This window comes from Lampris incognitus, chromosome 13 (genome assembly GCF_029633865.1).
Source record: "Lampris incognitus isolate fLamInc1 chromosome 13, fLamInc1.hap2, whole genome shotgun sequence".
NCBI lineage: Eukaryota > Metazoa > Chordata > Actinopteri > Lampriformes > Lampridae > Lampris > Lampris incognitus.
Window position 1 is genome coordinate 37871189 of NC_079223.1, and position 22697 is coordinate 37893885.

General features: G+C 45.3%; 3 protein-coding genes across 3 annotated transcripts in view; all 3 read left to right on the forward strand.

Moving 5' to 3' along the window:
* ablim1a (actin binding LIM protein 1a) overlaps positions 1-12313 on the forward strand; it is a 39410-nt gene extending 27097 nt beyond the window's left edge. Inside the window, exons 15-24 of the mRNA XM_056291966.1 lie at positions 567-671; positions 2305-2352; positions 5252-5337; positions 7426-7549; positions 7966-8027; positions 8754-8814; positions 9060-9067; positions 9615-9689; positions 10835-10915; positions 11116-12313. Of these exons, the coding sequence (XP_056147941.1) occupies positions 567-671; positions 2305-2352; positions 5252-5337; positions 7426-7549; positions 7966-8027; positions 8754-8814; positions 9060-9067; positions 9615-9689; positions 10835-10915; positions 11116-11229 (764 nt within the window). The 3' untranslated portion in view covers positions 11230-12313. The remainder of the gene's footprint in view (positions 1-566; positions 672-2304; positions 2353-5251; positions 5338-7425; positions 7550-7965; positions 8028-8753; positions 8815-9059; positions 9068-9614; positions 9690-10834; positions 10916-11115) is intronic.
* A 1306-nt stretch (positions 12314-13619) lies between these two features.
* LOC130123225 (E3 ubiquitin-protein ligase TRIM39) lies at positions 13620-16055 on the forward strand. The gene is made up of 5 exons (XM_056292359.1): positions 13620-13702; positions 14403-14636; positions 14772-14794; positions 14908-15050; positions 15158-16055. The coding sequence occupies exons 2-5, from the start codon at positions 14418-14420 to the stop codon at positions 15730-15732; spliced, it is 960 nt and encodes a 319-aa protein (XP_056148334.1). The 5' UTR covers positions 13620-13702; positions 14403-14417; the 3' UTR covers positions 15733-16055.
* Positions 16056-16300: 245 nt separating this feature from the next.
* Positions 16301-22697, forward strand: LOC130122910 (hyaluronan-binding protein 2-like). Its single transcript, XM_056291977.1, has 14 exons — positions 16301-16775; positions 16854-16936; positions 17287-17395; positions 17641-17733; positions 17901-18011; positions 18142-18258; positions 18405-18515; positions 18599-18770; positions 18868-18965; positions 19053-19422; positions 19984-20126; positions 20761-20895; positions 21403-21548; positions 22200-22697. The coding sequence occupies exons 2-14, from the start codon at positions 16877-16879 to the stop codon at positions 22365-22367; spliced, it is 1833 nt and encodes a 610-aa protein (XP_056147952.1). The 5' UTR covers positions 16301-16775; positions 16854-16876; the 3' UTR covers positions 22368-22697.

A 22697-nucleotide genomic window follows, 5' to 3' on the forward strand; every position in this document is an offset into this window, starting at 1 on the left:
TAGTTTGGCAATGCTTTTGTGTTTTGCAGTTTTGACAGCTTTGCATGCACAATAGTAATTATATGAATCTCTGACTATTTGGAGGACAAATTACTTTTTGGCATGTTAGAATAAGCCTCCGGTTTCCAATGAAAATGAAGTTAGGAGGGTTTTGTGCCAAAAGAAACATTTTGAATGTCACCCTTTTCAAACCTTTTGAGCTTTGGCACCCATTTTTATCGCAATGCTGTTGCTTCGACGTTCTATCTGTGCATTATGCAGCGGGCTAACAGGCATCATATCACAGAAGTCATAACATGTAAACCATGCACACACTGTATGGTCTGCTCTGGCATATTTCTGCTACTTTACTTCTGCCTCTGCTCCTTTGCATATAAAACAAACCGGCTAACTCAATTTGTCAAAACTAAAAAAAAAAATCAGCTGAGACGAGAGCTCATCCCATTCTGTCAAAGTGATTTGAAAGTGGTCCTGCTGCTCCCTTGGTGTGGGGCATTGTCCCAGAACTACAGTGTCCCTTTTGGTCTCCCCCGCTCATGATTTGTTCTTGGTTTTTCTCACCGGAGGCACTGACCCGCCAAGCGGCCGGAACTCCCCCCTCCCCCTCAGGCCTGACAGCCGGCCAGTCACTCCGCCTCTCTCTCAGACCCCTAAACATTTCCACCTCCCAGGTAGGAGCCAGAGCGCACCCTGTCACCGCTCCCGCACAGCCTCTGGCCTTCTGTGACTCTCTCTCTCTCTGTCTGTCTCTGTCTCTCTCTCTGTCTGTCTCTCTGTCTCTTTCTGTCTCTGTCTCTCTCTCTCTCTGTCTGTCTCTATCTCTCTCTCTGTCTGTCTCTCTGTCTCTGTCTCTGTGTGTCTCTGTCTCTGTGTGGGTCTCTCTCTCTCTCTCTGTCTGTCTCTGTCTCTGTGTGGGTCTCTCTCTCTGTGTCTCTCTCACTCTCCGTGTCTCTGAGTGGGTCCCTCTGTCTCTGTGTCTCTCTCTGTCTATTTGTCTCTCTCTGTGTCCCTCTCTCTGTCTGTCTTTCTCTCTCTGTCTCTGTGTCGCTGTCTCTCTCTCTCTCTCTCTCTCTCTCTCTCTCTCTCTCTCTCTCTCTCTCTCTCTCTCTCTCTCTCTCTCTCTCTCTCTCTCTCTCTCTCTCTCTCTCTCTCTCTCTCTCTCTCTCTCTCTCTCTGTGTCCCTCTCTCTCACCCCGTTTACACTTGGTTTTAAAGGATTTTTTTTTGCGATCGGATCACAAGCGGACAGCGCTAAATACAAATGTAAACCAGTTACTCAAACCACTTGCCGGGGTGGTCTGGGACATATTTGACCACATATCTCTTGTAGTGTAAGCGCTAATGCGTCCTGATGCGTCCCCGGCAAGGACGTAACAGGAAAATACGCCATCAGTGCAGGATGTGGTGGTTGTTTTGGTAACAGCGCGCCAACTTTCGAAAAAAATGGAGCGAGAGGAGAGTGTAGGTGGTTGGAGCACAAGTGAAACGAGATGCCTAGTCTCCATCTGGACACGAAGAATCAGTCCTGTCCGTCCCAACAGCTGGAATAGTCCCTACATGTATATTAGTGCTTGAAACATTTTCACACATTAGCTATTGTTTTCACAGCTAGTCGGCAAATCTGGCGCTTGACTGAGGCCCTTTGACCTTGTAGCGGAAGTGACGTAGACAGTAGCGAACTCTTCTTCTTCTTCTTCTTCTTCTTCTTCTTTGGAGTAACGAAATCTGATCACACGTGGTCAGCAGGATGCATTTGGAGACGCGTGATAGACACTGGTGTAAACGGCGATGTGTCTCGTGGTCCACTTGTGATCCGATCGCCCAAAACGCATTTGAAAACCAAGTGTAAACAGACTGTCCGTGTCTCTCTCTCCCCTTTTACTTTCTGTCCATGCCGTTATGTCTCCTCTTTCCAACTTTACTTCAGCGTTTACTGTTTCCCTCTCTTGCCGTGATGTAGCCAAACATAGACAGGCACCAGCAGACAGGTGTGTGTGTGTGTGTGTGTGTTGTGTGTTTGTGTGTGTGTGTGTGTAAGTGAAGAGAGGGTTTGAGTGTATTTCCTGAGTGAGTAAAAGGTTTCGATGATGGGAAGGGTCGGCATTTTAGCACCTATACGGTGCACGCCCCCGCCTCCCTCACAACACATGATGATGTTGTGATGTTGCACTCTGACCTTTGGTCCACGCCGATGTTGAGAAAGCAGTGTTTCCAACAACAGATGTTTGGTGTTTATGCATAAACCCCCCCGGGGGACTGTTTTCTCTCTGAATATCTCTTATGGTTGTATTTGAATGTTTTCAGACCAAGGGAGCAACATCTACAGAAAGCCGCCGATCTACAAACAACACGGTACTTCACGCTTTAATTTATCATTTCCACTTCAAGTAGAGACGGCAGAGCTTCCTGGGCCGGGGCAAGCCCAGGTCGAGTTAGTAGAAACCGTATTTCACCTTAGTTACCTGGGCTCTTTGTTACTAAAGCTGTTTTGGTTCTCAGTTAAAGCTGTGTGTCTATGTATAGCTATGTACCCCGTCCCGGTGTCAGTGTACGAGCGCTGTTTGAAGTCTCTCTCCGACCCTCCTCTGTCTCACCGGCAGCTTGTACTACACTGCAACCATGTCCACCTGAACAAGTCATTCAAAACTATATTCAGCCATCAAATCTCAGCGTTCCTAAAACAGTTCGAGAAAGGTGCATGCAGGTAGCATAGCGGTCTATTCCATTGCCTACCAACACGGGCATCGCCGGTTCGAATCCCCTGTTACCTCTGGCTTGGTCGGGCGTCCCTACAGACACAATTGGCCGTGTCTGCGCGTGGGAGGTCGAATGTGGGTATGTGTCCTGGTCGCTGCACTAGCGCCTCCTCTGGTCGGCCGGGGTGCCTGTTAGGGGAGCAGGGGGAACTGGGGGGAATAGCGTGATCCTCCCATGCGCTATGTCCCCCTGGCAAAACTCCTCACTGTCAGTTGAAAAGAAGTGGCTGGCGACTCCACATGTATCGGAGGAGGCATGTGGTAGTCTGCAGCCCTCCCCGGATCGGCAGAGAGGGTGGAGCAGAGACCGGGACGGCTCGGAAGAGTGGGGTAATTGGCCGGATAAAATTGGGGAGAAAAAGGGGGGGGGGCAATTTGAGAAAAAAGTGTTAATATCATGAGAACATCTCACATTCTAATGCACGCCTGCTGCTGTTGGGAGATCTTTTTTGGTCACCTGACTTGATCATAAAACATTGTGGCACATTTTCAGTAATGTCACATTTGTCAAGAAAACACTTGGGAAAGCATACAGCCACCTTGTAATTCTGAGTCTCATCACACTTGCAGGTGATGAGACTCAAATCAGTCTGTTTTTTTTTTTTTATCCAATTTGTTTCACGATTAAGATATTTCGGGGGGTGTCCGGGTAGCATAGAGGTCTATTCCAGGGGTCCCCAATAGGTGGCCCGCGGGCCACGTCCGGCCCGTGACAGGTTGATTTATGGTCCGTGAGAATTTTTGGAGAAATGCCAGAAGGAAGATTTTTTTTTTATTTCCCTACCAAAAAAAATAAAATAATTAATTTCTTAGTGAAAGTAAGACTAGTAATATATCGAAAAAATAGATGAAAAATCTCTGTTTAAATTAAAATACCTGCAACGTATCGACACCAAAACAAACTAACGAACAACATGCTGCTGGAGGTTGAGTGGCCCGTGGTTTTAAAAGTGGCCCTAAAAGTGGCCCGCTATGAAAAGTAATTGGGGACCCCTGGTCTATTCCATTGCCTACCAACACGGGGATTGCCGGTTTGAATCCCCGCATTACCTTCAGCTTGGTCGGGCGTCCCTACAGACACAATTGGCCTTGCCTGTGGGTGGGAAGCAGGATGTGGGTATGTGTCCTGGTCACTGCACTAGCACCTCCTCTGGCCGTTCGGGCGGCAGGGGGAATGGGGGGGAATGGCGTGATCCTCCCACACGCTACGTCCCCCTGGTGAAACTCCACATGTATCAGAGGGAGCATGTGGTAGTCTGCAGCCCTCTCTGGATTGACAGAGGGGGTGGACCAGTGACCGGAATGGCTCAGAAGAGTGGGGTAATTGGCTGTATGCAATTAGGGAGAAAAAGGGGGAGAAGCTTTTTGGACTTCAGATTGATTGACTTGTTAGGATGGTCATCTTTTGCTCTATTGATGGCGTAAATCGAAAGCCACGAACGCTCCAGATTGATTGATCGCTGAGCGAGACGATCCGATGACGCTGAAATGTTTACCTGTGGTTTAGACCCTTATCCAGACACTGATAGATCAGTTCCCACGGTTACCAACCTAGATACAGCTGCCATAGCACCCCAAAGCAAGTCTGCTGATGACATCATCAGGTCCGCCACCTTCCCCGCCGCCCATGCTCCCTCGCTGGACGACAGCTCACAGAGCGAGGGCGACCTTTGGCCCTTCTCTCTCGCTGTGTTAGGTACAGTAGGCTCTTGATGGGCATGCTTGCACTGCTTCCCCCTAGTGGCACAATACACCATCACACCTCACCACATGCTAATCCCCACAACCTATTACTGCCCCCGCTGCTTAACCACTGTGCTTTCACACCAAAGACAGGCTGTGCGTCAGGTGCTGGGTTTTGTTACCGGGTTTTGCTTGTACATCACAGAGGCGCAATAACACTTTGAGTGGCTTCTGATTTTGGCATGTTTTGTTTTATGTTTTTTTTTTCCCATTTTGCTTGCGGCAGCCTCAGTTATACCATTTTTCTCTTATTTTTACTTGGGGCACAACCTATATGTTAGCTATACTCCAAAACTCCCGCAACTGACTTTGACAGAGAAAACAGAGACTGGCTTCAAACTGACTGTTGTCCGTCTGTCTTACATTGTGCTGTTCTGTGTATTTCAAACTCAATAAAATCTTGACCTGAACAGTCATAGCTGCCAGTGTGAACATTCATCATGTCAATATCTTGCCGACTACTCCAGTAAAGTCCCTCTGTTTGTCTGTCTAGTCAACTCTGTCTCATGTTTGTGTTCAGTAACCACATCCCTACATTGGTGTATTATACCGTGCCATAGGAGTTAGGCCAAATGATGCTGTTTTTTGTACAAAATTGAGTTAATGATGGAAGTATTTCATTGGGTTTCACAATGCAGCAGCTTTACATGTGGTATCCTTAGGAAGGATGCTTGTCTGGGTCTGTGTCTGTACATACGTGTATTTGTGTTGTGTTTTGTTTCATTTTTGTCGGCTGTGCATGGCGCCTGCAGGTTCAGAAGGGAGGAGACGATCCAGAGAGGAGGAGGAGGAAGAAGCCTTGAAAAAGAAGCAGCTCCAAGAGGAACACCTCAACAAGGTCAGCCACAAAACCTTCGTCCCCCAAGAGCATCACGACACGGACGTTGCTCCGCCGCATATAAGCAACACGTTCCCCAATTATTTGGATGCGAGAGTTGTTTGTAAAATGCAACGAGTAGCTCGTATCGCACACAGTACACCATCTCAGATACTGGACATGAGTTTCACGCTACATATGAGTTTCAAGTTCCAAGTTTATTTGCCATCCGTAACAGTTGCACACAACCCAGCTAGAGCAATGAAAGCTTACCTGTGGTTTGCTTGAAACAGTTAAATTTCAAAAGTGAATATATTCTAAAAAGATGTCTTGATGCATGCAGGACACAAAGTTTAGGGGGAGAAACGTTTCATCATTCATCTAAGTGACTTTGTCAGTCTCAGCTGACGGCAGGTATCCCCACCCTTATAAATGGTCACGGCAATTTGCATATGAAGCCAGTGTTAGATTGCCGGTTTTGGTCGTTATGCCGCTGAATTGTTTATAAGGGCGGGGATACCTGCAGTCAGCTGAGACTGAGGAATCAGGAATCAGGAACACTTTATTTGTCATTTCACTTCATGTACTTGTGTACATGAAATGAAATGTTGTTTCCTCCCAGCTCACAGCAGTGCAACACAAAGACAAAAACACCAAACTACAAGAACACATATATCCATCCATCCATTATCTGAACCGCTTATCCTGCTCTCAGGGTCGTGGGGATGCTGGAGCCTATTCCAGCAGTCATTGGGCGGCAGGCGGGGATACACCCTGGACAGGCCGCCAGGCCATCACACACACACACATTCAGACTTTGGGGCAATTTAGTATGGCTGATTCACCTGACCTACATGTCTTTGAACTGTGGGAGGAAACCGGAGTCCCCAGAGGAAACCCACGCAGACATGGGGAGAACATGCAAACTCCACACAGAGGATGACCCAGGATGACCCATCAAGGTTGGACTACCCTGGGGCTCAAAACACTGCGCCACCGTGCCACCACACATATATCCAAACTACAAAAAAAAAAACTACCAAACTACAGAAACACATATATCAGACATGTCCAAATAAAAAAAAAATTTTTTTTTCACTGTCCAAGAGAACAAACACCAGCCAGGATGACAGTTGGAACTGCTGGTCTGCATGGGCTAGCAGTTAGACTAGCCTGCCCTTCTTCCGCATCCTGTCAGATTGCCCTTGGTGCTTCCTCTTCGGGTTTAGCTCTGGACAGGGTTGTGGTCCTTGGGCCCACCGGACGCAGCAGACCAGACTCCTCCAGTCAATCCAACGCCAGCTCTCCCAGCCAGACACCCTCAACACACCTCCCTGCACACCTCCCCGCACTCCACTAAAAACACAGTTAACGCTTGGCGAGACCACCACCAGACCGCCCTAGGTGTTATCGGAACTGCCGGTCTGCATGGGCTAGCAGTTAGCTTAGCTCGCTCCACTTCCGCGTCCTGTCAGTCCGCCCTTGGTGTTTCCTCTTCGGGCGCAGCTCCGGGCAGGGCCATGGTCCCTGGGCCCACAGGATGCAGCAGACCAAGCTCTCCCAGCCAAGCCAGCGCCAGCTCTCCCAGCCATCAAACGAAGACACAAACTTAGATACAGAAGTGGACAAAGACACTGCATGGATGGTACTGGGTGAGGCCGCTGCAGACGTGAGTTCGCACCGCCATCTGTCACTTAAATGAGTGATGAAATATTTCTCCCACTAAACGTTGTTTCCAGATGAACCGATTCAACTCTCTGGGACATTAAAAAGATAATATGTATGATCAAGATAAAAAAAAAAAGCTGATGTAAAGTTCAAATATGAAAGCAAAATATGAAGGATAAAAGAACATACAGGGTAACACTTCTCCCTTAATATGAACCAAGTGCACACAATACATACAATACATGTTGTGTATCAGCAATAATTGTGTCTTGGGTTGCTGTTGATCTATGTGGACTTTGAAAATTATCTATTTTGACTCTTGGATGTGTGTGTGTGTGTGTGTGTGTGTGTGTGTGTGTGTGTGTGTGTGTGTGTGTGTGTGTGTGTGTGTGTCTGTGTGTGTGTGTGTCTGTGTGTCTGTGTGTGTGTACTTGTGGTTAGATCCAGTCTGGTTTAGGTAAACTCATTCTGAAGGAGGAGATGGAAAAGGAGCAGATCAGAGAGCGTCATGCTCGCAGTCTCTCCGCTCAGCGCTATGACCCAAAGCAGACCAACTGTGATGCGGGTAAAGCAACGATATCAAACCTTGGCATTACCCATGAGAAGACTAGGGCCCAGGTGGAAAAAATAGGGAAACTAAAAAAGCTCGTCTGTTTGGATGTTATGGCTGGTGCAATGCTGATGCAGTACGACATAGGCCTCTGCCAGAAGGTCTGGATAATTGCAGGGAAATGGTTTGAAAGTCACCGGGGCATACTTTTCCATGAACTTTTCCATCAAATATCAATATCTGGTTGTGGTTCACCCCAGGCTGCTGTTATTCCAGGGAGATTAAATTAAGCTATAGAGGATTGCCTAATAATGTTTGTTACAGTTTTGCACTAGATTTATTGGAAATGCAGAAGAAACTGATAGTGCAATGCTGTGTCCTGCCAAGTGGAGTCATTTTTCAAAACTCGATGATTTAATTTGATCTTTCAGATCCAGCTTCTCCAACCAAAACAAACTCCCTGCCCGGCTATGGAAGGAACGGACTGCATCGGGTAAAAGTTCACACATACTCACTAGAGACTTGGAAATTATGTAACAAACTTGTTTTTTTTAACGGCAAAGTACTGAAAGAAATGTGGACACAGACAATAGGAATGATCATTTTGTTGCCAAGTCACAGTCAGAGTGATTTACTTAGGGCGTCCGGATGGCGTGGTAGTCTATTCCATTGCCTACCAACACGGGGATCACTGGTTCAATTCCCCGTGTTACGTCCAGCTTAGTTAGGCGTCCCTACGGACACAATTTGCCGTGTCTGCGGGTGGGAAGCCGAATGTGGGTATGTGTCGTGGTCACCGCACTAGCGCCTCCTCTGGTCGGTCGGGGCACCTCTTCGGAGGGGAGGGAGAGGTGGGGGGAATAGAGTGATCCTCCCATGTAGTACGTCCCCCTGGTGAAACTCCTCACTGTCAGGTGAAAAGAAGTGGCTGGTGACTCCACATGTATCGGAGGAGGCATGCGGTAGTCTGCAGCCCTCCCTGGATCAGCAGAGGGGGTGGAGCAGAGACCGGGACGGCTCGGAAGAGTGGGGTAATTGGCCAAGTACAATTGGGAGAAAAGGGGGGAAAAATACCCCCCCAAAAAAAGAATGATTCACTTATTGATCACTGTAAAGTACAGTAACATGGTACATTTGAAAGCCGATTTTATGCCGATTCTTACTCAGCAGCAATATGTCCATGTCGTAATGGCCCGTAATGTTTTTTATATTTCTGCAGCCCCAGTCCACAGATTTCACCCAGTACAACAGCTACGGAGACATGTGCGGAGGAGGAAGAGGTGAGAGTGACCCCTGAAATAGAGACTCCGTATCTCACTGATAACAATCTCCAAGGGTTATTCAGCATCAGTATTCAGAAAACCCTCGACACATAGCTGCACACACATTTTCACATCTATGGATAATAGACCACAGAGAGTCATCAGCTACAGTAGTGCTAAAGACAGTAAGTTGCCTGGTAGGGGATTTGACAGGAAAACCATTAACTGTGAGTCTCATTTTTTTGTCCCATTTTGTCCTGCAGAGTTTCAGGTATGTCTCTCATCTGCTTATTTACATGGCATGCTACTCATCTTGCATAACATCTTTGCTTGCTCATGGGTTGCAAGAGACACCTTGCACCGAATGCACCTCACCCACTTGTGCTAAATGCTTGCGCCACTGTTTGATTATTGTCAACTACAGGGCATGCAGTGCAGTGATTTGGAAAGCTACTATGGGAAGCTAACATACACTGGCCAGTAGCTCTACAGTGGGTGGACACTCAAACACTGTACTGTACATGCAATGTACAATCATTGCCTCATTTCTTGTGTTATTTGTTGTTAGCCAATGTTGTTTACTACATCTTCCATCAGATTGTCACGTAGAATGCATTAAAAAAAAAAACTAAAGAGACATTAAGGGAAAAAAGTGTACAAACTCTGTCCATCTTCAGTACTTCTTCCCTGACTCAAGAATATCCAAATGACTTGCTCCATCTAATGAAGAGACTGCCCGCAATCATTAGTGGAGATATTCATATCATTGACACAGTCCCCTTCCACTATATTACATGTGTGTATGTTCTGTTCTTTAGCACATTAAGGATGGCCGTGCAGCACTTGCAAGGATGGACAGGGGAGTATCTATGCCTAATATGTTGGAACCAAAAGCAAGTATCTCCTTCTTTTTATATCGATGACAACCTTGTAATCTAAACTGAAGTAATCTAAAAAAAAATAAAATAATAATAATACATACTTGTCAGTGATCTTTAAGGTGCCCCAGAAAACCGTGGTTTTGCTCATGGCTATGAAGGCATTCTCAAATTTCAGAGTGCTGTAAAGATAATTTAATCTTCCAATTTACAAACAACCTCAGCAATTCATCAAATAGAGAGAGCTCAGCCTAAGTGTGTGAAGCAAAAATGAATGGCATTCTTTATTTAAACTTGTGATGTGGGAGCATTTGTCAAAAAAATAACAGGGATGTAATCTATGTTTATATGGGAGGTGAAAGACTCACAATAGCTGCGTTCCTGATTTAGCATGCTGCTTCAGGAGCTGCTTAGTCACCCTAGCGCTTAGCATGCTGGCTTCTCCATGCTCATCTGCACATAGCTTTGACCAACAATGGCTGGATACTGTATGCAGCATACAGTGGAAAATCCAACAGAGATTGTCATCCAAACAACTCATATCACTATATACTGCTTAGTATATAATGACATGTACATTTAAATGTGGATATGAGTTGATCAGGTTCCCCCTAAAAGAACTTCTAGTTGCTTATTATTGAGCATTTCAGTCAAATTTTGCAGTTTCTGAAAATCACGATTATCAGTAAAAGTAGTTCCATAATGGCTTTCCAGGACAATCATTTATTTCCATGAGGCGTCATACTGTGTAAACTAGTATTTCCCCTTTATAGTAAAGTGCGTTGTATTACTCAGAGGATACAGACCTTCCCATAACTTTGTTCTATTATTGTTTTCCCCCTTACCTAATCAGCTGCACGTTTTTACACCAAACCAGTATGCATACCTCAGCAGCACAGTGCCGCGCACTTCCCTCACAGCCTATTTAACTCCCCTTTTTTGCCGGTCAGCCTCCCCTCACTTACCTTTCTCCCACCCGGTGACCCTCATGTCTTAGTCAGTGTTACAATTGTAAAAGATCAAACTTTCACTTTTTTGTCTCATCAAAAAAAAAAAAAAAAAAAAGAAAAGAAACGAAACGAAAAGAAAAAAATGGTTTCTGAATCTTGACTCGGAGTTGCAGGTTTGATCTGCTCACTGACAAGTGTCTCCTTCCAAAGGTGTACCCCTATGAAATGCTCATGATAACCAGTAGAGGGAGAGCTAAACTGCCGAGGGAAGTGGACAGAACCAGACTGGAGGTATCCGTTTTCCACTTGACCTTCCGCAGTTGATACTGGATAGTCTGCTTTGTGTAAATATAATGTTACACAAATACTACACATAGCGAGGAATGTGCTGTGTCCATTGCTTCTTGTCATTTTGCAGTGACCCCTCTGTGGCTTCAATGCTAACCACAACCACCCCTCCCACCCTCCCCTCCTTTTGTTTTCGACTCTAGCGCCACTTAGCGCCCGAAACGTTCTTTGACATCTTTGGAATGGAGATCCAGGAGTTTGACAGGCTTCCCCTGTGGAAACGCAACGACATGAAAAAGAAGGCCAAGCTCTTCTAGCAGTCAGAGCAGCATGCATATTCTGTACATTCATTCAGATAGCACACCACCAACTGTAATGTAGTTGTAGGTTTTCTTTTTTTCTCTTTTTATTCTCTTTTTTCTTTTGACATAATCAAGGAAGCGATGAAATGAACTCTTTCTCTTATGCTTCCCAAAACTGTGAGCTGAATGATTTGTCCAGTTAGTATAGACTTGCAAAGCGAATGATGAATGGGAATCTCTTCCATGTTCAAAAATGACAAAGAATGACACTGAAGGAACGAGAGGGTCATGGTATTATTTTTCGGACTGCGCTTGTTTTACTTCCTGCTTTGCTTTGAATGGAACTGCTCTTCTCCTTTCTTGCTTGTTTCCTCCTACTATTTGTTGCTGTTGATTCCTGTGGAACTTTGTAAGTACAGTAGAAACTCATGGCGCCATTATGAAATGTCCATGCTCATAGTTTGAACATGAGTCAGCTTTTCCACACTTGGGCTGAAACGGTTTCAGCCCAACGATGGCACTGGATTGACTCAGTGAGTCTTCATTATAAAAGCCACTGCAGTTAGCTGACCTACTGTTTAACTGGATCTACAATATGAAAAATTACTTATTTAACACTTACTGTCAGTTGCCTCCCCCAGGCTACTGTACATACATCCATATTTGACTCTGCCTAAAAAAAAAATACAATCTCTCTCTCTCTCTCTTCTCAGGCTCTCATAAACATGGCCAGATACTTTCCCTTTCATTATATTGGAAAACCAAATCCTATGAACCGCATTTTAATGCGATATTCAACATACACAGAGTAACCTGCAGTAAACAAAACACCCGATGTAAGAAGTAACTGTATTTGAAATTACTGTTTTATAAATGAAACCCACACTGCCATTTGTTGTATTGAAATCTAAGCCAATAAAGCTTTAAATCACCCTGAACCATATGCTCCTGGGCTATACCAAAGGTATTCTGCACCTGTATTCTTTCTCTTTTTTTTAATTCTCTGCATTGTAATCCATAATAAACACCATGGTTCTGCAATGTTACACAGAAACAGTGTGGGAGGTCATTTGAGGGCTGTTTCACAGTCCTGAAAGTTGTTGGCTCTCATTACAGACCAACCAGGAGGCAGTTTACATGACTAACCTCCTGGAGAAACACCCATAACATTTGCTGTTGCTCAAAGCAAAAAGGTCTCTGTCCTTTTGCCTTTTCCTACTCTCTCTCTCTCTCTCTCTGTGTGATCCTATAAAACAGCCACGAGGCCTCAAACATGACATTTAATCTGGAGGCAGATATTCACGTGTTTAATGGAATTAGGAAAATTATTGAGATAATCTGCACAGTCAGAACTATACTGGGAACTTAGATTACCCCTGTCACCTTCCTTTACAGGAATGCATTGTGATCTCTTGAACATGCATATTGGCAGTAACCATTACCAGTTGTCCAACACGTTAAGATTTACAATTGACTTTACAATAACCTTTCAACAGAGCCAAGATGCCATTAATCTTCCTTGAAGGCAGTTAAAGAGAGTCTAGCCAGGATTTTCTCTGAGAGGTTGTCCCTTTTCTCAAACTGATGATCCCTGTGAACAGAAGGTCAAGGGAGAACATGTATGCGGTTGCACCATAATTACTGACTGCCTTAAATACCACAGCTGAAATATTAACCACTGAACAACTTGGCACATCCACTATGTGATGCGAACCAAACCAGTGAGGTGTTTCCATCCTTCTCTGTCAGGGATCAATTTACACAAAGCAAGCAAAGCAAAGGCGGACGTGTCCCTGGGAGAGAACAGCTGTGTGTCACCAGAACAAAAAACAAAAAAAAACAAAAAAAAACAAACAAAAAAAATCATAATTGTCCTCTCGGAGAGGACAGCACTGACACGTTGAAGTCGGAGGACAGATGGCTGCTTCTAAAATAACATCGGCCCATGTGATAGTCATTTGTTACAGTGTGGGAGTGGCTAAAGAGAATTAGTACCCAGTTTATAGCAACACTGAGGTCCACCATCCTGCAAGAGGTGGCTATACCAAGTCTTAAAATACCATAACAAGGGAAGTAATAGCATCACCTTCAACATAGAGTGGAAGAGGGAGACACCCCCCCTAAGAAAAACAAAAAACAAAACAAAAAAAACATGAACAAGACACTTACTAGGTCGTTCTTTCTGACAACGTCATTCATGTATCAGCAGACCACCTGAAGCCAGCCCTGCTGGGCAGGCTTTTTGTTGCTAGTGAGAGAAACAGACCCAGACGCAGATGGGGTCTGCTTCTGCTTCAGCTGCTACACTCCACCACAAAGTTATTCGACCGGGCCATCTTACCGGATGCTGACTTGAACAGTGTTGAATATTTTTTGCAACCCCTTTTTACAGGAGATGTTAGGAAAGCAACAAGAATGTCTGACAAGGCAAAGGGAAGTGGTGAAATACCGACTAAAGAAATTGGCTGCCCGGCAATCAGAAATAACAGTAAGTTGTTTTTGGACTGGTCAGTGTGTTGGGTATTTGACTAAATGCTAGAAGGTTTTATGTCTTGTTACACCTTCTGGTGACCCAGGGCTCATCAACAGATGCAGTGTGTCAGTGATAAACCTAATGATAGACACAGAATAGTGTACGATGGCAAATTTTAACTTGTTCACCATGTCTGTCTAATGGTATCACACCATACCGCACAACATTACATAAACAGGAGGGCGTGCTGGTAGTGTAGCGGTCTATTCCGTTGCCTACCAACATGGGGATCGCTGGTTCGAATCCCCGTGTTACCTCCGGCTTGGTCGGGCGTCCCTACAGACACAATTGGCCTTGTCTGCGGGTGGAAGGCCAGATGTGGGTATGTGTCCTGGATGCTGCACTAGCGCCTCCTCTGGTTGGTTGGGGTGCCTGTTCGGGGGGGGAACTGGGGGGAGTAACGTGATCTTCCCACGCGCTACGTCCCCCTGGCGAAACTCCTCACTGTCGGGTGAAAAGAAGCGGCTGGTGGTTCCACATGTATCGGAGGAGGCATGTGGTAGTCTGCAGCCCTCCCTGGATCGGCAGAGGGGGTGGAGCAGCGACCGAGATGGCTCGGAAAATAGGGTAATTGCCCAAGTACAATTGGGGAAAAACGGGGGGGGGGACTACATAAACAGTAATACATAGTAATACATACCTGTTCTTGACCCAGAAAAAGTCATCTGTCATGAGAGAGAACATCATAAAGAAGTATGAGCAGATTCAAAGGGTCCTGGAGGAGGACCTGAGGATAACTCTGGTCTACCTCGAAATGGAGGAAAGGGCTGCTATCTCAGCACTGGATGGGCTCATGGAGAAGAACTGCTCCCTCGTCCAGGAGATAGAGCAGGACTTGGCCAGACTCACAGTGCAGCTGGCCCAAAAGGACGTGCAGCCCAATATAACGGTGAATGGAACATTTTGTTGTGAAGCAACATCAAACTCGCGTCGTGATGCTGAAATATGTTTTCCTTTCAAGAGACCATATGATCCAGCTAGTTTATATGCCATCGATTAACCTTTCTTTTCTCACCCTGTGCAGGAGGACACAGACATAGCAGCCAGGTATGGTAAAAAGGACAGAGCAACATCTAAACCAATTACTATACACATTCTCCTGCACTCTATATAATAGTGCCATCATAACTGATGTTGTCTCTCTCTGCTGTCTACCCCAGGGTGAAGGATCTGCTTAAAAGGTCAGACCCAAGTAGCGTGAACCTGGATGAGGCCAAAGCCGACCAGATCCTAAGCCTCTCTAACAATTTGCTCCTGCTTATCCGCTCCCAGACCCCCATCACCAAGAAACTGATCAAGAGCTGTCAGTTCACACAATCAACTTTGCAATTTCTATAAACGCAACACAATACTTTGGGGGGTAAAATCTCGACGTTTGTGTTAAAATGAACCCTGGATATGTGTCCCCAGATTCCAGTGAGGTGTTTCTGGATCCAGAGACAGCCCATCCCAAGCTGATCATCTCCCCACAGGGTGACAGCGCCACCTACACAAACACCTGGCAGGAGCTACCCGACCTGCCTGGACGCTTTGACACCACCCTCAATGTCATCAGCCAGCAAAGCTTCAGCTTCGGTCGGCATTACTGGGAAATCGACGTGACTGGGAAGACCTACTGGGAGCTGGGTCTCACCTATCCCACCATCCCCCGTAAGGGCAACACCGAGGACTGCTGGCTGGGCCGAGGGAACGAGTCCTGGTGTGTGGAGTTCTTTGATGGGGAGTACACAGCCTGGCATGGTGGGGTGCCCCATCAGCTGCCTGTCACAAAACGTTTTGGTCGAATTGGGGTTTTGTGTAGTTTCCCTGCGGGGTTGGTAACATTCCTTGGGGCAGACAACATGACACCGCTGTTCTCATTTTGTGTAGGCACCTTCACAGACTGTGTCCACCTAGCTGTGTGCCCAGGCCATGACCACAACGGCACCAACGCCAAACCCATCGTGATCCATAACACCGCCTCAGCTACCTTTGCTCTGGAGTAGGCTTCACAGGAACCCCATATGCTGATATTGTTAACCTCACATTATTCATTTGAAATGAAACGAAGCTTTCATCAAACAATGAAATGTATTTCAAATGTCTAAAAACTACAACAACAAAAAAACAGGCCCAGGGTGCTTCTTTTTTGGATATGGGTATCTTATCTTTCTTTGTAATGGATTCTCATATTCTCATCTTTTTAGAATGACAAGAAAAGTTCAATTTTTATCTGATGCTATCAAAACTAACAGATTTAGATAAACATATGTATGATGTAATTTAGGATTTCCATTTTGGTCTTGCCAAGCGCACACAACACTGTTTATCCGGAGATGCACCCGGTGGATGCAACTCCAAAGTCTATATTCAAACAGATAAATTGGCTCTTTGCAAACATGCTCTTTGTGCCTTTGTGTTGCAACTGAATGCATGCTGCTACTTTACCCTTTTCATCAACACTGCGGCGCAGACCTTTTAGAGTGACTTATGGTTCACGTGGTCACAAAGAGGGATGAAACCAAACTTGATCCTGACTTGTTAGCACTGTCGCCTCACAGCTAGAACGTCCTGGGTTCGAACCCTGGGGTTGGCCAACCTTGGGGGGTCATCCCAGGTCGTCCTCTGTGTGGAGTTTGCATGTTCTCCCCGTGTCTGTGTGGGTTTCTTTCGGGGGCTCCGGTTTCCCCCATCATCAAAAAGACATGCATGTTAGGGTTTACACTCCTGTCTGTGCCCCTGACCAAGGTAATGGCAAGAAGAACTGGGGTTGGTCCCCGGGCGCTGCAGCTGCCCACTGCTCCTAGCTACACAGCGAGGATGGGTTAAATGCAGAGGGTGTTTTCCCTACGGGATCAATAAAGTATCTCCAAATTAAAAATAATAAAAAAATCGATTATAGGTGCTTCTCATTAACGTTTGTTATCTACAATCGTTTGTGGGTAGTGTCCTGGTTATTATAGCAAAACGTTTCTGAGAACATGGCCCAAATCAATAGAATGGACTGTGCAAAAAGGCACGGGTGCCAGAGAACCAACGCGATACAAAGGTCAGTTTACTTTCACGAATGTTTGGAGAAAAGTGTGAGCAATCTGTGAGATAGCTTCTCCCGATTTCACTTTCCCAGATGTCCACTGATCCACTGCCACCATGAACCTTAAGCTGCTCTTTTTCTGCCTCGTCTTGCTGGTGCTGGCGATTCCTGCAGAAGTATGTATTCTGGTATCTTCTTCTTTTCTCCCCAGGCATGCACTTCTGGCGTTAGGGGTAGCAGATTAAACAACTATCTTAGAGCAATGGTCAAACGTATCGGCTCTTGTTTACGATGCCTCAGTGTATGTCAGTGTATTTTGCTGTGAATAAAATGCTATAGAAACCATCTCGGATATTTCTTTGTAAAATGCTTGATTTGCTGAATTCTGTCCCCACGACCCTTACAAAAAAAAAAAACCTCACTGAGAAAGTGTTTAATTTTTACTACTTTTCCTTTTTTTTTTTGTTGTTGCTATAAATGTAATGCGGTTCTATCATTGGCGGTGATCCGCATTTTCTCTGATTAGCTGAAAAGAGAGAAAAGGCACATAAGACATGGTTGGCATGGACACGTACAAAGACATGGACATGCAAAACATATCAAAAAGTATGGACGGTATATGGACTTTATTCAAGGTAAGTCCTTTTCTTCCTTTTGCTCATTTATAGTACACATTGAGAGATGTTTGACGTCGTTTTCTCGAGAGTTAAGCTCCTAATAATGAGAGAAAGACAGGAAGATCTCCTGGTGAATCTGGTAATACATGATAGAGAGAGAGAGAGAGAGAGAGAGAGAGCGAGAGAGAGAGAGAGAGAGAGAGAGAGAGAGGTGACATTTGACAGGGTGTCATCTAACGCACGGCTTCTAATTCATGTGGTAGACTATTTTTTTCAGCTTGTAGACGTAGACGATGATGATGATGACGACGATGACAATAACCCAGACTGGATTTTAAAGATTCAAGGGCCAGCAGGTGAGAAGCAGAGCATTTCAGAGACCCATCCAACTGCTTTTATGACTCAAAATTAACAGTCAATGCCATCCGACATGCTCTCCCACATTATATACTGTATTGCATTCTGCACAGTGCCTATGGGGAGCTCACATGTCCCCCTTTGCCGGACTTTGCTCTTTCCCCAGGGCAGTGCAACCCAAACCCTTGCCTCAACAATGGGGTTTGTGAAGAACGTGGCTGGAGAATATTTAGATGTGACTGTCCAGAACCCTTCAAGGGCAGGAAGTGTGAGAGAGGTCTGAACGGATATTGCCGACTATCATCAAGGAATTTTGATTGTCTTTCAGCAAAATGTCTGCATGTAAATATTGTCAGTGAGAATATGCTTCGATAATGTCATGCTTATTGAAATTGTGATTCTTACAGTTCCCAAGATTTGTAAGAGGGGTCTATGCGGGCGTGGTGAGTGTGTGCTGACTTCTACTCCTCCTTTCTACGAATGCAAATGCAAGAAGCCCTTCGTACCTCCACACTGCGATTCGGGTGAGAGAATCCTTATCATTATTATTATTATTATTATTATTATTGTATACAATGGAAATATGTCTAGAATTTCTCTTTCTTTTTCTATGTGGGTCAGTCACAGTACGCAAAATAATGCCCTGTGTGCTTATTCCTCTCATCTAAAGTTATGGTGTGTAACCCTAATCCATGTGCAAATGGGGGGATATGCATCAGGGATGGCATGGATTTTGATTGCGAGTGCCCCCCAGGATTTACAGGCCGTTTCTGCCATGTTGGTAAATACCAAACTCATCATCTCACACCTTATTGTATGTGCCGTCGTTGCTCATATACTGATTGAATAAGATATATTTACCAGGCCCAAATGACTGTTATATCGGCGATGGAGAGTCATATCGTGGCAATGTGAGTGAGACAGATGACGGGGATGAGTGTCTGTACTGGAACTCTCACTTCATCCTGGAGGAAGGAATTGATCCATTCAGTTCCTATAAGAACAACGATGGACTGGGCCCTCACAATTTCTGCAGGTCAGGCTGAATTATTAACTTGATGCATCTCAATGAGCGACAGACACTGTCTACTGTCTATCCTGGGTACAAAAGGAGTTGCTTTTCCAAATTGTAGAAATCCAGATGGGGACTCGATGCCCTGGTGTTTCATCAGAAGAGGCCGTAAGCTGCTGTGGGACTACTGTGATGTGACAGAGTGCCGTGGGCCCACAGGTCAGCTCTAGCACTTCAAACTGCCTCCTAAGCGAGCGGGAAGGAAACAACAATGATGTCATTATTTCACTATCTTATTTTTTTCAGCTGTTCCACCACCTAAGGCACCAACTGAGGCACCAACCAAGGCACCAATTGTACCTCCTAGACCTCAGCCCACACAAGCTTCCTCGCGTCTTTCAACTGAGAAACCCACTGAGGCTTTGGCACCTTTGCCTAAGCCAACCGAAGTCACAGATCAGACCACCACTGAGCCCCAGCAGTTCTCCACCTGTGGGAAATCCCAGCCTAAGAAGTCTTTCAAACGAATCTTTGGGGGTCTGAAAGTTTCACCCGGGACTCACCCCTGGCAGGTGTCCGTCCAGACGAGAAAAAAAGGCAGCAACCACGGTTATAGCCACATCTGCGGAGGGGTGCTCATTGACAGCTGCTGGGTGCTGACAGCTGGTCACTGCATGTAAGAAAAATCATAATGAATGCATTTGTGGGGTGTCCGGGTGGCGTGGAGGTCTATTCCGTTGCCTACCAAGACGGACGGGGCTTGCAGGTTCGAATCCCTGTGTTACCTCCGACTTGGTCGGGCGTCCCTACAGACACAATTGGCCGTGTCTGCAGATGGAAAGCTGGATGTGGGTATGTGTCCTGGTCGCTGCACTAGTGCCTCCTCTGGTCGGTCGGGGCGCCTGTTCAGGGGGGAGGGGGAACCAGGCACGATCCTCTCAAGTGCTACGTCCCCCTGGTGAAACTCCTCACTGTCAGGTGAAAGGAAGCGGCTGGCGACTCCACATGTATTGGAGGAGGCATGTGGTAGTCTGCAGTCCTCCTCGGATTGGCAGAGGGGGCAGAGTAGCGACCGGGATGGCTCGGAAAAGTGGGGTAATTGGCCAAAGTAAATTGGGGAGACATGGGGGGTGCATTTTTTGGAAAATTTTTAAATATGATGATGGACATACCAAGTGTCACATTATTTATACGTGTGGATTATCCTCTTGCCTCACGTTTGTTTTTGTTTAAACAGCGATAACAATTATGACATGGAAGTGGTCACTGGCAGCGTGTCACTGGATTCAGACGAGCCCACAGAGCAAACCTTGCAAGTGGAGGATGCCATTATCCATGAAAACTACAGAGAAGCTCCTGATGCTGTTTACAATGACATAGGTTATTTACATATACTTATTTAAGTTATACTCACCTCTGTTACCATCGTTCACACGGCGCCTCATTTCACCTTACAGAATATTGATAGATAATGTAGCTAATGTAGAATATGTAGACTATAATGTAGATAATGCAGATATATTGATAGATAATGTAGAAAACGTAGAATATGTAGAATATAATGTAGATAATGCAGAATATTGATAGATAATGTAGATAATGCAGAGTATTGATAGCTAATGTAGATAATGTATAATATGTAGACTATAATGTAGAAAACGCAAAACATTGATAGATAATGTAGACAATGTAGAATATGTACAATATAATGTAGATAATGCAGATATATTGATAGATCATGTAAAATATGTAGAATATGTCGAATATAATGTAGATAATGCAGAATATTGATCGATAATGTAGTAATGCAGAATATTGATAGCTAATGTAGAATATGTAGAATATGTAGACTATAATGTAGAAAATGCAGAATATTGACAGATAATGTATATAATGCAGAATATTGATAGCTATTGTAGATAATGTAGATAATGTAGAATATAATGTAGATAATGCAAATATTGATAGATAATGTAGAGATGTTGCGAGTGAACATGAAAACATCTCCTTCAAGGTTTGTTGAAGCTGAAAGGTAGAGATGGAACCTGTGCCAATGAGACACAGTTTGTGAAAGCAGCCTGTTTGCCAGATATCACACTGCCTGATGGGATGGAGTGCACCATTTCTGGATGGGGCGCCACAGAGCAATGTAAGACTGCTTTCCCATTCCTTCCTCTGAAGCACAGCATGACGACAGCAGCTAGCGTTACCCAGATCACTGTGTTTCCAGGAGTCACGGTTCCTTTAGGCTCCCTGTCTCTGTAGTCATAAAGAGTTTTTATGTACCCTGCTGTTTCAAACAGTCAGCTTTTTTTTTTTTAGAAATATGCTTAAACAACTCTACATTTAGGACAGATATCTAATTTTAAAAAATTGTCCTGGGTTTAGGAAGGAGTTAACGGCACCATGGGTCAGAGAATAGATTTTATTTCTGTAGGATCATAATAACCTTGCAACTGTAACCCAGATGAAATTAAAACATGAAAACAGCTGAAAACCGAGTCAGGGATGTTGTTGTTGGGGTTTTTTTTTTGTTGCTGTTGTTGTTGTTGGTTTTTTTTGCTGTGTTTTTGTTTTCTATATTGACACCCTGGCAGTGTCCCCCAGTGTAGTGAACCATTTACTTCTTTGTTTGTCACTTGCTCCTTTGTTCCAGCTGCTTTCGGTTCCAACCACCTGCTGGATGCAAAGGTGATGCTGATCAACCATGAGAAATGCTCTGAAAAGAAGATTTATGGAAGTGTTCTGGATAACTCTATGTTATGTGCCGGCCACCTGCAGGGAGGTGTGGACTCCTGTCAGGTCAGTAGGTAGAAATGCTATGTATTTGGGGCGTCCGGGTGGCGTGGCGGTCTATTCCATTGCCTACCATCACGGGGATCGCCGGTTCGAATCCCCATGTTACCTCTGGCTTGGTCGAACGTCCCTACAGACACAATTGACCGTGTCTGTGGGTGGGAAGCCGGATGTGGGTACGTGTCCCGGTCACTGCACTAGCGCCTCCTCTGGTCGATCGGAGCGCCTGTTCGGGGGGAATTGAGGCGGAATAGCGTGATCCTCCCACGCGCTACATCACCCTGGCGAAACTCCTCGCTGTCAGGTGAAAAGAAGTGGCTGGTGACTCCACATGTATGGGGGGAGGCATGTGGTAGTCTGCAGCCCTCCCCGGATTGGCAGAGGGGGTGGAGCAGAGACCGGGACAGCTCAGAAGAGTGAGGTAATTGGCCAAGTACAATTGGCGAGAAAAGGGGACAAAAAAAAAGTGTGTGTGTGTGTGTGTGTGTGTGTGTGTGTGTGTGTGTGTGTGTGTGCGCGTATGAGTTGGAGAGAGACAGGAAGTTTTGATCATGTTGAGCTTTAACGCTGCATATCTGCAGCGTGTAGTGAATACCATGTTACCATGTCATATGAGTGAGTAGTGTGCATGGTAAAGTGCTCTCTGTGATGTTCCAGGGTGACTCTGGAGGACCATTAACATGTGACCAGCACGGTAGCCATGTCATTTATGGTCTGGTGAGCTGGGGAGACCAGTGCGGGAGGAAACTAAAACCAGGTGTCTACACACGAGTCACCAATTTCCTGGATTGGATAAAGGCAAAGAAACGTGCAATATCAACATAAGCAGCCTTCATTATCTGATCTCAGGCCAGCCAGTATGAAATGCTTCAGCTATGCTTGGAACAGGAGTTTTGCATCAGGATCCGTGCTGCGTATGTGCACCCTACCTCACTAACTGAGACAGATACAGAAACATTTGTTGAAACATGACAAATACACGTTTTGTATTAAGCAGCGGGCGAACATATGGTGGAAGTTAAGCTTGGAGTTTTCAAACAACTAGCTTGCCAGTGGTCATCAACGATTTGTGTTATGATTTTTATTCTTTATAAAGAAAGCTTCTTTAAAGTTGTAAGGTTCTCATTCTTAGGTCAGCAATAAATTACGTTATCA